Source organism: Porites lutea, chromosome 13, assembly GCF_958299795.1.
Source record: "Porites lutea chromosome 13, jaPorLute2.1, whole genome shotgun sequence".
Taxonomy (NCBI): Eukaryota; Metazoa; Cnidaria; class Anthozoa; order Scleractinia; family Poritidae; genus Porites; species Porites lutea.
The window spans coordinates 19,529,727-19,542,518 of NC_133213.1; the positions used below are offsets into that span (position 1 = coordinate 19,529,727).

At 41.4% G+C, this 12,792-nt stretch overlaps 1 protein-coding gene across 1 annotated transcript in view; it reads left to right on the forward strand.

Annotated features, from left to right (window-relative positions):
* LOC140922612 (stabilin-2-like) overlaps nucleotides 1–12,792 on the forward strand; it is a 70,974-nt gene that overhangs the window by 21,872 nt on the left and 36,310 nt on the right. The window contains exons 19-31 of the mRNA XM_073372595.1: nucleotides 962–1,057; nucleotides 1,952–2,038; nucleotides 2,661–2,772; nucleotides 4,783–4,969; nucleotides 5,600–5,852; nucleotides 6,411–6,506; nucleotides 7,694–7,789; nucleotides 8,598–8,639; nucleotides 9,131–9,273; nucleotides 9,637–9,742; nucleotides 10,472–10,549; nucleotides 11,459–11,560; nucleotides 12,311–12,397. Coding sequence (XP_073228696.1) covers nucleotides 962–1,057; nucleotides 1,952–2,038; nucleotides 2,661–2,772; nucleotides 4,783–4,969; nucleotides 5,600–5,852; nucleotides 6,411–6,506; nucleotides 7,694–7,789; nucleotides 8,598–8,639; nucleotides 9,131–9,273; nucleotides 9,637–9,742; nucleotides 10,472–10,549; nucleotides 11,459–11,560; nucleotides 12,311–12,397 — 1,485 coding nt within the window. The remainder of the gene's footprint in view (nucleotides 1–961; nucleotides 1,058–1,951; nucleotides 2,039–2,660; nucleotides 2,773–4,782; nucleotides 4,970–5,599; nucleotides 5,853–6,410; nucleotides 6,507–7,693; nucleotides 7,790–8,597; nucleotides 8,640–9,130; nucleotides 9,274–9,636; nucleotides 9,743–10,471; nucleotides 10,550–11,458; nucleotides 11,561–12,310; nucleotides 12,398–12,792) is intronic.

A 12,792-nucleotide genomic window follows, 5' to 3' on the forward strand; every position in this document is an offset into this window, starting at 1 on the left:
TGGTTGAAAACTGCATATATTATCAGTTATTGCTGCGTGGTAGTCCCCTATTCAAAGACGTTTCTCACTCACGTTCAGTGAAGTAGACCGATGGTCACTGCCGTTGAACGTTTTTCTCTGAGAGCCGAACCAACGTGTAGCATAGTGGGTTACTGCTCGTGAGTTTCCGAATACAATTCCTAGGTGTTACCTCAAACCTCTGTTTCGACTTATTTCTTTTCTGTGTAGCTTAAAATACCCGTAAAATGGCGTACTGATGGAGAGGAAGCGGGGGCGGGGGGGGGGGGGGGGGTAAAATGAGCGCAACGCCGGTCACAGCTTTGTTAGTTGAAGTATTGTTACGAGTTGCTGACGGAAAATAAGGACCATTACCATTATCTTTACCGTTTATGAATTTCATCAGGCCCGTTAGGGGGGGGGGGGGGGGGACGAGTGCGCTCGCATCCCCCCCCCCCCCCCCCCACAGACCCCAGAGGTCCACATTTTTTGTTGACCACCCCGTCCCCTCTTCCCCACCCAAGGAAGTTTGAGCTTGGTACACTATTCAAAGATCATGACGCAGGCATGCATCAAACCTAGCGAATAATACGGATTTACAACTTTCTTTCTACTTTTGTTTGTTTTTGAATAGTAACATCCTGCATTTGCATTCTAAAAAAATTGTAAAATAAAATACTCTATTAAAAAAAACTGTTTTTGAAGATCAAAAGTTTGAGAAATACCCAGTTTTTCAAAATGCTCGAAATGCAATCTCAGGTAACCTAATTCCCCCCGACCCGTCTCCTCGTTTGATAGCACCTCCCCGTTAAAAATCCTGGGCCTGTTCATTTCACAAATCCCTGGCAGAGCCAAGTAACTTCTCAATATCCAGTCAGGTTACGTCTGAATCCGTTGACACCTTCCCTATGAAAGAGGCCTTAGTATTTTTTCTAGTGGTACTTAAAAAGTACTTATGTTTCAGAACACGACCTCAAGATGCATTTACAGACTATATATGCCCGGCGGCTTTCTTATCGGAACATATGTTGGTTGTACAGCAAGCACATGCTCTATTGAGGTAATAGCTTAAAGTGTATATGACAGAATTTTATTTATTTGCTTGAAAGAATCTACACTGTGCTCGGAAAAGGGTAACCAAAAAATTTCCAATATCGATTTCTCTCTTCCGTGTGTTAGCATACCAAAAAAGTGAAAGTTCCCTTGAGTAGAAAACCTTGCAACTGAAAACAAGACACTGGGAATCATTGTGACGTCTTTTCAGGTCATTCTGTTTCGCGGCAAGTAAGAAACGACTGGGAAATTTGCTTCTGAAATGTTTGTCTGAACTAGTTTTTGGAAGGGCAACACTTTGTCTCTTAGTGATAATGCATACTGAAGACAATGCTTTTTAAAATGGCCTATCTTTAGATGGGCATTTGCTTTATTATTTTGCATACTATTGTGTATTTTCTTTTGTTTCCTATTTTTTTATAGTGTGTAAGATGTAATTAGAAAATGTTTTTTAATTATATATAATTGTAGAATTTAGTATAGTAGGATGAAATTGTAAAAACTATTTTATAGTTTGTATAAGGTTTAAAATTGTAAAGCGCTATGAATAACTAGTATTAATAGCGCTATATAAATGAATTATATTATTATTATTATTATTATTATTATTAATGCATTAGGAATTCTTGTTTTCGAGAAAAGTGTGTTAAGTCTTTTACCCTTTAAGTCTCATTACACACATAAAAAAATTATCCAAACTGATCTCCGTACATTTTTCTATTAAAAATTAGTGGTACGAATTTGATAAAAGATCAAAGCATTTAGTTGATCATTTTATAAATTCTCACAAATATTTTCTTTTGATTACGGATTGATTTTGTGAGGACAAAATTGACATTGGTCACTCTCGGGGCTGAAAGGGTCAAGCAATACAGGTGAAGCTGTTTTACCTTCATAACAGGTGCCAGAGTGCTGTGCAGGTTATTATGGAGCCCCCTGTCATCCATGCCCTGGACCGTTTGGAAATGCTTGTAATGGCAATGGAAAGGTATTGTGCATATAGATATAGAATCAAATCAATGGTGTGAGAGTTCTTGGCTTGTAAGACTCTGGCTATGTACGTACTATAGTGGATACTATAACCGGAAAGGGCTTCTGCGCACACATGAGTACGGTGAATTTGGTGCGATTTCTGTAACTGAGCGAAACTGCACCTTTTGCTTGCGTAGAATGTTCTAACGATCCCTAGAACGCCGTCTTAGTGCGCAGAAGTTGGCATACGTAGGCTTAATTGGATGAATAGCATCAATGCCAGTACCCATGCTGCAAGTGTATGGCCTCCATTGGATTGGATTGTATTTACCGACAGAGCGTTCGTAAGAACTCATTAAAACGTGTCCGTGGGTTCCAGATCGAATTGGAATTTGGAAGTGTTAGTTTTCACGAGAGGGAAAAACTGGAGTACACGGAGAAAAACCCCTCGGGGCAAAGGAGAGAACAAACAACAAACTCAACCCACATATGGCTTCGACGCTGGGATTCAAACCCAAGCCTCATTGGTGGGAGGCGAGTGTTCTCACCACTGCGCCACCCTTTCTCTTTTAAATGCAATTTCTTTTTTTAATTTAATGGAGTTATTGATCTTTCTTATCATTTTTCTGCTTTGTTAGTGTTTTGACAGAGTCAGAGGCAATGGGAGCTGTATTTGTCGACCCATGTTCAAAGGAACAGCTTGTGAGCTATGCGATCGAGTCGATAAGTTTGGACCAACTTGCAACCAAAGTATGACATTTATATCTTCTCATGCTTAGCTCCTTACTATCACTGTCACGCCATAAGACCGCCACCACCACCATAATTAATTAGGCTAGTAATGATCATCCGTACTGTCACCTTTTTTTGATCCCATCCTGGATTAGTGATCCGATATCACTTAGATAATAGGGAGCTTAAGCAACAGCGTTTTTGAGCGACGGACGTCAACCGGAAGTGGACTTTTTGTATCATTGGCCAGTAGTTTGGTTGAAACTCTCGGGTAAATCTTCTTTATAAGAGAAAAGAAAGTTAGCAATACAAATTTGTTGGAGTCAAGGCATATAGAAAGAGAGAGGGCCTCACTTCCGGTTAGCGGGCGTTCCTCAAAAACGTCTTTGCTTAAGCTCTCTAATACTTAATCAAAGGAACGAATCCACTGTGGGAAGGGATTCATCGGTTCATTCACAGGGAGCCCGAACGCTGTATTAGCTAATAGAAAAAATTACATGTATTTACGCTATATTAGCTAATAAAAAAATAAGATGCATTTTCCTTTGTTTCTGTGTCTTTATGAGTCGTTTTGGAAGGGATTTGAATCCGATCCGAGACGGTTAACATTGCTGATTCTGGTTATCAAATGCGTTTGCTTGTCTGGCGCGTCGTAAATAAGACGCTCAAGTTTCGTTTCACGTTTCTAATAATGCCATGTTAACTATTAACTCTCGATCTCCTTGGGAGATGATCTCGGGGTTCAATTTAATCGTCACGAAAAGAGAAAAGTTCTCTTCTCGTGGCCGTTAGAGGAAAGTTAATAGTTAACAATATTAAAAACGTGAGACGGAACTTGAACGTCTCAGACAATCAAACGTATTTGATAATCAGCAATGTTAACCGTCTCTGATCGGATTCAAATCCCTTCCAAAACGACTCATAAAGACACAAGAATAAAGGAAAATACATATTATTATTTTATTAGCTAATACAGCGTAAATACATCTAATTTTTCATATTAGCTAATTACAGCGTTCGGGCTCTCTGTGGTTCATTTGATGTACTATGTTCTGATTGTTTTTAGATCACTGATCCTGATCCAAAGGAACCCACCCTAAAATCCCGGTCATTAGCATCGTCTTCGTCATTATCGTCATCATTCTCTTTAACAACATTACCACAATCGCTGTCATCAACACTTTCATTTCCACCATCCCTATCTGTCAGTCACGATCACATCACAATGTACAGCTAAGCAAATACTACGACGAGAGTAAAAACAGTGCCACGACCGAAGTTTTAAAGATCAAAACAACAAACCTGCACTTCCTCCGTACAACTTACTACGACATGAAATTTCCTCATGCGGTGCATTATTAGGCTGATTTAGCAACAGAACGGGAGCGTCAGTTGACGACGGCGCGCGCAAATCAAACAACTTGCTCGACCAATGGCAGAGCGGCAAATTGAGCACCGGAAGTCGTGTTTAGTCCTTTCCGCGCGCTTTCCCCTCGTCATATGACGTTCCCGTCCTGTTGCTAAATCAGCCTATTAAGTACGTGAACCCGACTGTCAAAAAGTTGTCAAAAGTTGTCGCATGTGACAAACTAACCCAGTTAGACTATTGCAGTTCAGTTAGGGGTGGCGAATGGTACCTTTGAAAAACCTGGGTCTCGGAAAATTTTAACAGGATCTCGAAATCTCGGAAGTGTTTTTGATAAGTCTCGAAGTCTCGTTTTTGCATGGTTTGTCTTTACTTTTTTTGAGTCTCGAAACTTTTTACCAAAGAGTCTCGGGCTCGGATTTCTAACTAGGGTCTCGGCGTCTCGGCGAGTCTCGGATTTTACTATTCGTCACCCCTTCAGTTTCATGTAAATTTCCTTTTTGAGACGTGTTCACTTGGATCTTCGTTGTTTTTGCTTTAGCTCTCTAATGACCTATAACAACATCATTCTTGTCATTCTTCTTATGAAAACGTTTCTCCGTTTGGCCGATACTGAAGGGGTTATTCCAACGCGACCAATTTCCTGTGATTGGTTTTTTCAGCTTGCACGTGCTTACATGGCAAGTGCGACAATGGCCCCACGGGAAATGGAACATGTGTACCGCACTCATGCTCACCTGGTTTCCATGGAGACAACTGTGACCAGCGAGACAGTCCATGTGCTGATCCTTCGATAACCCTCAGGTGTCACGTGTTTGCCTCGTGTGTCCGGCAAGGAAATGTTGACAGGTGGGTATTGGGGACATTGTTTTGTAGTAACCTGGTTTTAACTATCTTTGTAATGACAAATGATTTGTTCAGTGGAGACATCCTTCAGTACAACACACGCTAGAAAACACTACGCGACTAAAAAAAATGGGGGTCGGAGCATCATAATTGAAATTAAGTTTGCAAACAGTCTTCCTTCCTTAAATTGACACAGGTACTTTACAGAATAGTTCTCTGTTTGTCATTAGGGAGTTTAAACTGAAACAAGTCTTTCACACTCATCGAACATCGCACCAGAGCAGTTGGGCGAAAGGGTTTGGTGAACTGAGTCCTAGTCCTCATCTTAGTGGATTCTAGTCCTTTCCCCTATTTGCATGCATTTGCACCATAGGTACTGGCGTTGATGCCATTCATCCTGATCCAAATAAGCATACGTATACCATAGTTCTGCGCACAAACATGCGCTTTAGGGCTTGTTTGAACATCATGCGCAAGCACAAGGCGCAGCTTCCGTCCATTGCAGAAACCGCGTCATAGTCAGCGGTCTTATGTGTGAACGGAAGTACTACCCGGTATGTCTTCGTGCCGGCGTAAGCGGTGTCAGATCAAGTGTGAACATAACCTCGATCGTTTAACCATTATACTCCCCAGCTGTCAGTGCAATGCTGGGTACGAAGGTTCTGGAACATTCTGCAGTGAGATCAACCCATGCACCAAACCCAGCCGGGGAGGATGTCATCACGAGGCCGTCTGCACCATGACGGGGCCTGGTGCTAATAACTGTACATGTCAGGATGGTTTTCGTGGTGACGGCGTCGTATGTGTTGCAATAGATCCATGCCAGGAAAAGGGTGCTGGGTACTGCCATAGCAACGCTGAATGCCGGTATATAGGCCCTGGTCAGGTGAGTCTATAGTGCCGCTCAGTTTCTCGACTGAATTCTTCAAACGCTGCTTGGTTCTATTTTACTCTGTTACGTTTCGATTGTTTTGCAATAACACTGATAGTTTGAACGTCCAATTTAAGCGAATTGTCCTGGAAAATAGAGACCTCAAGAAACGAAGGCGTCACTTAAAAAGTGATAAAAAAGTGTTAAACCATTATCGCGCTTATCCCATCTCCCTCAATTCGTCAAATGTTGGCAAATTTTTCTGGAGTTGAATTCTGAAAGACTGTATCGTAGTTCAGGATAAAAAAAAGATAGAAGAAATGTACAAAAATGCGTGATGCAAGTGCAAAGTTGTTTTGCTTCTTTAAACCTATTGCTTTTGTCCCGTTATCGTTGCCGTCGCCTCCTTTGTTGCACTCGCTTCCTAATCACCTGCTCATAACAGAGGATGAAAAGCTTGGCGCCATCATTGCCCTTTTCTATTGGCCACGATAGATAGAGTTCTGGCTCTGTCTACTATAGTGGGCTTGTTACAGTGCTACCGCATTGTCATGGTACAATTGTGTTTTGCAGAGTACTTGTGTTTGTAAGCCTGGATACACTGGTGATGGTTCGTCGTGCAATGAAGTCAATCACTGTTTGGTGAATCATGGAGGCTGTTCTCCTGATGTAAGTTATTTTCCTCACGTTTCCCAGAAGCGTGCGAGTAAAGACGTCCCCAGCGGACTAGAGCGATAAGGGGCGGCAGTATTCGCTGGCTAGTTTTTCAGAAGGAAGGATAAATTGTTGTGGAGAGTTTACTTTATGATAATTTAGTTATTTATCAAGGGATTTTGCACTGTGTTAGACAAAAAGGGAAGAAGGCGTCGAAGCTGGTTGTGGTAGCCACAACACGGATAAAGTAGCGGAGGAAGACCCAACTAAGTAACTACTTGTTACTGACTGACTAAATAACTAACTAACAGACTAACTGACTGATTGACTAACAACTCTCTTACGGACTAACTAACTAGTAAACTAACTAACTAAGAGACTAACTGACTGATTGACTAATAACTTTCTTACTGACTGACTGACTAACTAGTAAACTAACTAACTAACAGACTAACTGACTGATTGACTAACAACTTTCTTACTGACTGACTAACTAGTAAACTAACAGACTAACTGACTGATTGACTAACAACTTTCTTACTGACTGACTGACTAACTAGTAAACTAACTAACTAACAGACTAACTGACTGATTGACTAACAACTTTCTTACTGACTGACTGACTAACTAGTAAACTAACTAAGAGACTAACTGACTGATTGACTAACAACTTTTTTACTGACTGACTAACTAACTAGTAAACTAACTAACTAACTAACTAACAGACTAACTGACTGATTGAATAACAACAACGTTCTTACTGACTGGCTAACTAACTAGTAAACTAACTAACTTACGGACTAAGTGACTGACCGACTATCAACTAACTGACTGATTGACTAGTTGCCTGCCTGGTTGATTACTAACTAAGTAACTAAGTGACTGACTGTCCGACTGACTTACTAAATAACTGAGTGACTGACTGACTGACTACCGTAATTGACTAGCTAACTGAGTGCCCGACCGACTGACTGACTGACTGACTTACTAACGAGCTAACTGACTGACTGTCTGCCTGTCTGCCTACCTCACTTAGCATGTAAGTAACTAACTAACTAGCCTGCTGACCGAAGGACCGACCCACCACCAACCGACCAACTAACCACACAAGTTAATCGTCGAGAAAAATCAAATCACAAACAAGTAATTTTGTTGCCTTTACTCAAGGCACTTAAAAAGTGGTTTTTTTTTTTTCACTTTAGGCTCAGTGTGTTCGTACAGGGCCAGGAAATCACAGCTGCAAATGTAACACTGGCTTCATAGGAAATGGCTACTTTTGTTTGGGATCTGTTGCAACGGTAAATTGCTGTTTTAATAACGGCACGTGAAAGTCAATTTTGTGTACTGTTAGAGCGAGTAAACTTCATGTGTTAAGAAAGCCCAATAAAACTCAAAAGACGGTTGCAAATGTGGCTCAACCTATTTTAAAAATAGTTATTAATCAGTTCGCGTGTGGTCTTAACTGTTGACCCCCTCAGGAATACAAAGAAATCCAGTTAAAAGTGACTACAAATATATTAAGCAAAGTAGTGGTAGACAAATGGTATTATGTTAAAAACGCCACCTTGTACAGCATAATAAACAGTACCTCAGGAAAGTACTGCTCTGTAGCTTTCATTTGAATGGTCACACTTTAGGGTTTCATCCACAGACTCAAAAATTAGAACCACCTTGTACAGCATAATAAACAATACCACAGGAAAGTACTGCTCAGTAGCTTTCATTTGAATGGTCACACTTTAGGATTTCATCCACAGACTCAAAAGTTAGAACCACCTTGTACGGCATAATAAATAGTACCACAGGAAAGTACTGCTCAGTAGCTTTCATTTGAATGGTCAAACTTTAGGATTTCATCCACAGGTTAGAAAAAGTTAGAACCACCTTCTACAGCATGATAAACAGCACCACAGGAAAGTAATGTTTGTAAACCTAGGAATTTTATGTACACCTACAAAAGTTCTATTGACGGGGGTGGGGGGGGGCGGGGGGGGTAAAAGAAACGTTTTTCCTGTTCTTGTTGGATGCAAAGTGCTTGCCAGTTGACTTGACCTGCAGAGGAAGATATAAGTACCGTCAATCTCAAAAATATTTGTTTTCTTGTAGATCATTGGAAGGATGAATCCACGTCTGGAAAACTTCATAAGGGTAATGATATTTACATATTTAATGTGTCTTTAATAACTGGATTGCATATTTGGCAAGTTAGCCCCCCACCCGGCCCCCTGAGGACCGACAATTTCGTTGCCAGCCCATCTAACGTTTGTTCGACAATTAATCAATCCCTGCGAAAAAATTTGGGCTGTTTGTCATTTACAGGTTGCGATGAGACTGGGTCAATGTTGAGTCGAGTTGCACTATGGGGTTGTTTGGGGGACGCTACCGCTTCTTTTATTGACTGTTGGAAAGTTGCGCAGAAACTGGGTCAAAATACGTCACAAAACAGTCCCACAATGCAATTCCACGCAACACGGACCCAGGCCCCGTCCACACGTAATCGATTATGTTTGGAAACGGAGATTTTTCCCCCCTCCGTTTGCGAAAAAATACGCGTGCACAAGTAGCGTATTCGCCCGTCCACACGAAAACGCTAAAGGAAATTCATTCACGTACATTTCTTTTACTCTTTTTTTATTTAGCAAGCAAATCTGATACATTATTTGTCAGATCCCACAAGGAATTTGACACTTTTTGCACCGTCCGTCTCCGCATTATCTCTGCTCTCTGACGCGGACAAACAATATTGGACCAACAGTACAGAAAGGCTGCAATATCTGATAAGGTAGGTTCCTTTAGTTTTTCGGATAAGAAATGGCGAGAATTTCATATTTAAGCGTTTTTTGAGGTTTGATGCTTGAAAAATCCGTCATGTTCTTTTCGGTGTTTCGTCGAAATGCAACACGGGGCTTTTTTAAGAAGAATTTTCCCCAGTTCCCGTGCGACCTCGTATGATCCAGTTCAAGAGGCGACAGCGTTCCCATAAAATAGTTCCATAATGCAATTCGACACAGCATCGACCCAGTGTTGCGCGCGGCCATAATTTTCCGCTAATCCCTTGGTCTGATTTGCTATACCCAAGAATCCAGAGGTAAATCAAATTTAGCGATGCATGAACTTCTGTATTTGTTTTTTTAAATTTTTATAGGTACCATCTTGTAGATAAGTCGTACAGTCTAGAGCAGCTGAAGGGAATGAATGCATTCAATGTTTCCAATGGTCTGACGCTGAACATAACTACACGGGCACAAATGGTATGAAGTGTACTCCTTAAGCTACGTGCAAATGGATGCCAACAATGGTAGGAGTTGTTGCGTCCTCTTTGGCAGTGGTGTGCAAACAGATGCAACAACTCCCAAAAATGTTGGGACATGCAGTGCGTCGTGGGAAGGAAACAACCCATAAGACTTTGTAAACTTGAATTCGACAGCCGTCCTAGCTCTTGCGAGGCCCCAGCAATGTTGAAGGTGCCCGGCAAACGGATGTCAAGTTGTCGCGCTACGCTTCGGTTATCACGGAATAAAAGAAATGTTGGGAGTTGTTGGTTCAAAAGTTTGACCGGTTTCAAACTTTCCTCAACAACTCCCGACAACACGGACGCAACATGTAACGTCCAAAAGTGTTGCGTCCGTTTGCCTGGGGCTTTACTTAGCTGAAGTTTTCGCCAACAGTGCTCGCTCCAGCGCTCGTAGCGAGAGGGAAAATGAGCAGCGAAGCTGCGGAAACGCGCGAGCGGCGAGTTTTTCGTTGTTTCCGCCCCATTCTCCTCTCGGCCTTTCCACCCGGCTACCCAGGGCTATGCTAGAGGCTAACTTTAAAGACACTTGACATCTAACAACGAAATCTTCACGTGATCTTCACGTGCTCGGATGGTTACTTGGAAATGGCAACTCCGTCTCCACGAGGGAACGTAAATACAGTCTGTTTAATTTAGTACTTTTGTTTTAAATGCATTGACACTCAAGCAAGTTGCGTTTTTTCAGGTTTATATTGGTAATTCAGCAAAAGTCGTGCAAGCAAATGTCACCACGGAAAATGGATTTGTTCATATCATCAATAAAGTAAGGCACCGAGAAGTAACGCATTTTTTTAAAAAAAATGCACAAGTTCAGTCTTTTGCTAAAGTCTAACGTATTGTTTTAACAGCGACCTTTCTTCTTAAATGGTCCTTTTTTCCCTTAAACAACCAACTTTCTCCTTAAAAATCCATCTTCTTTCTCCTATCTTAACTGTCCGTTTTCGTTCTTAAATAACTTAATCCTTTGTTACATAGCCTTTTTTTTTTTTTTTATAAGAATTCGACTTCTTTTCTTAATATTAATAGTCATCTGTTGTAGAAAACAGGTGCAAGTTACCTCTGCGATTCAGGGTAATCTCAGCAAAAATCGAACGGAAAAGCTTGGGGAGTAGTCTTAAGCACCCCCGCCCCTTTCGGGCGGAGCTATCCCGTATAAGCTATTATAGGAAGTTACCACCACACCATGGGGGGGGGGGGGGGGGGGTAGAGTGACGGTGGGAATTTAGGACGCTTCCTGCCAATTAATAGAGAGCTTTAGAGGCTAAGACGAGGACGACAACGAGAACGAGATTTTCTCAATACTAAGTAGTGTGCGCGCGCGAAACAACGTCATCTTGGCGGGAAAATGTGGCAGCCATCGCCATTCGACTACGACTTTTAGCGAGAGTGTCGTAGTGGCGAAAGCAAGTTACCAAATGTAGGAAATTTTATCATTTAGTGATCGGGAGAGGGCTTCACCTTCTTCAACGGTAATAAGCGTACTAACTTTTTTGGTGAAAAAAGTACAAGGAAGCTTTCCTGGATGTCTATTCTTCGAGAATAGTCGAGAAATCTTAAAATGAAATGTCGCCCTCGTCTCCAAATCTAAAGCTCTCTGTTATCGTTTGGCGCTTCTTTGAGTTTTAACTCTTTGCAGTTCAACTAATAATCGACCTTTCGTTATTTTGTTTAGGTTCTTCTGCCTCCACGTTTGTCCTCTGAAAATCGACTTCCTTTAACTTCAGAACTTCTTAAGAGTATATCGGAGTTTTCTGATTTCTACACCACCTTAAAGGTACCGTGCTGTTCTGTTTAAGTATATATGACACGGAATCTTTTTAAACTGATTTTCGTGTATTAGATGAGTTTAATTAACACATGTGAACTTTCAAAAATTGTCTCCCTCAAAATTTCTTGAATTTGGCCTTATAAAATCTACTTTTTCCTCTCACAAATGTCCCAGAGACTGGGACAAATAAAGAATTAAAAAAGAGGGATGACGTCATGTGACGTCAGTTAGTTTACTAAGGCTTTGCTTCCGATTCTGGTCATTGCTTTGTGTTTTGTGGAATTAAGCGATGTAACCGACTCTAACGAAGGTATAGCGAAATAAATGAAAGTTTTGAAGATGATTGGGTAGTCTTCGAGGGGCGCTTTCCAAAAGTCAGAACTGGCTGGCTGGACCATGGCCGAACCAGACATTCTGACCATAAAATAGTCTTTTTCCAAGATGTTTTGCTGAAAAAACTTATCTCCTTTGTGCGTAATGTTTAGGTTTGGACTGGTCTGGATGGTTAGTTTTGATCAAAAGTGAAATTCCTATTACGACGGGCTGGCCGAACACTGAGTTCTGACAAATGGAAAAAGCACCCTTCGACAACAATAATCCTTCGTATCCTGGGAGTGAAAGAGTTGAAGAGTTGTTTAAGCGTTGAGTGTATAATTGGCATTTTACAGTATTCTGATATCCACACTTCTTAGTGTCAGCTGAAATCCGCTCAGCAGGACCTTTTTTTGGAACTAATGCTGCATAACTGTTTTGTAGAGCCTGCAGCTGTTGTCGTTGCTGGACGCCTGCGATGCCTGTACAGTATTTGCTCCCACAAACGCTGCACTCAAGAATAACAACCTGGTAAGACTCAAGATAAAACGTAGTTTTTCTCACACACAAGTGGGGCCTGGGAACAAGTCATGTGACATAAAATGGGTAGTTGTTTTTTTCACACGCCATTGCTGACGTTGTACCCTCCCCTCTTTTCTTTTCTTTTTTTTTTTGACCTTGGCACTTGTTGCCCCCGCAGGGATTGCGCTCAGAACCACCCACCTTTTTAAACACGTTTCCCTTATTTTGGCTGTTAATTCCTGATAATCGTGTCCCGCGTCCATCTGATGCACATACTATCTATGTGTGTATTCATCGGTGCCTCCTATTCCAGCATTGAACTGCGCTATTCCTTGGTACAATTCCAAATCATCGTCTGATTAAAGAGAAAAAAATTAAATTAAAGAAACCGGACGGTAGCTCAC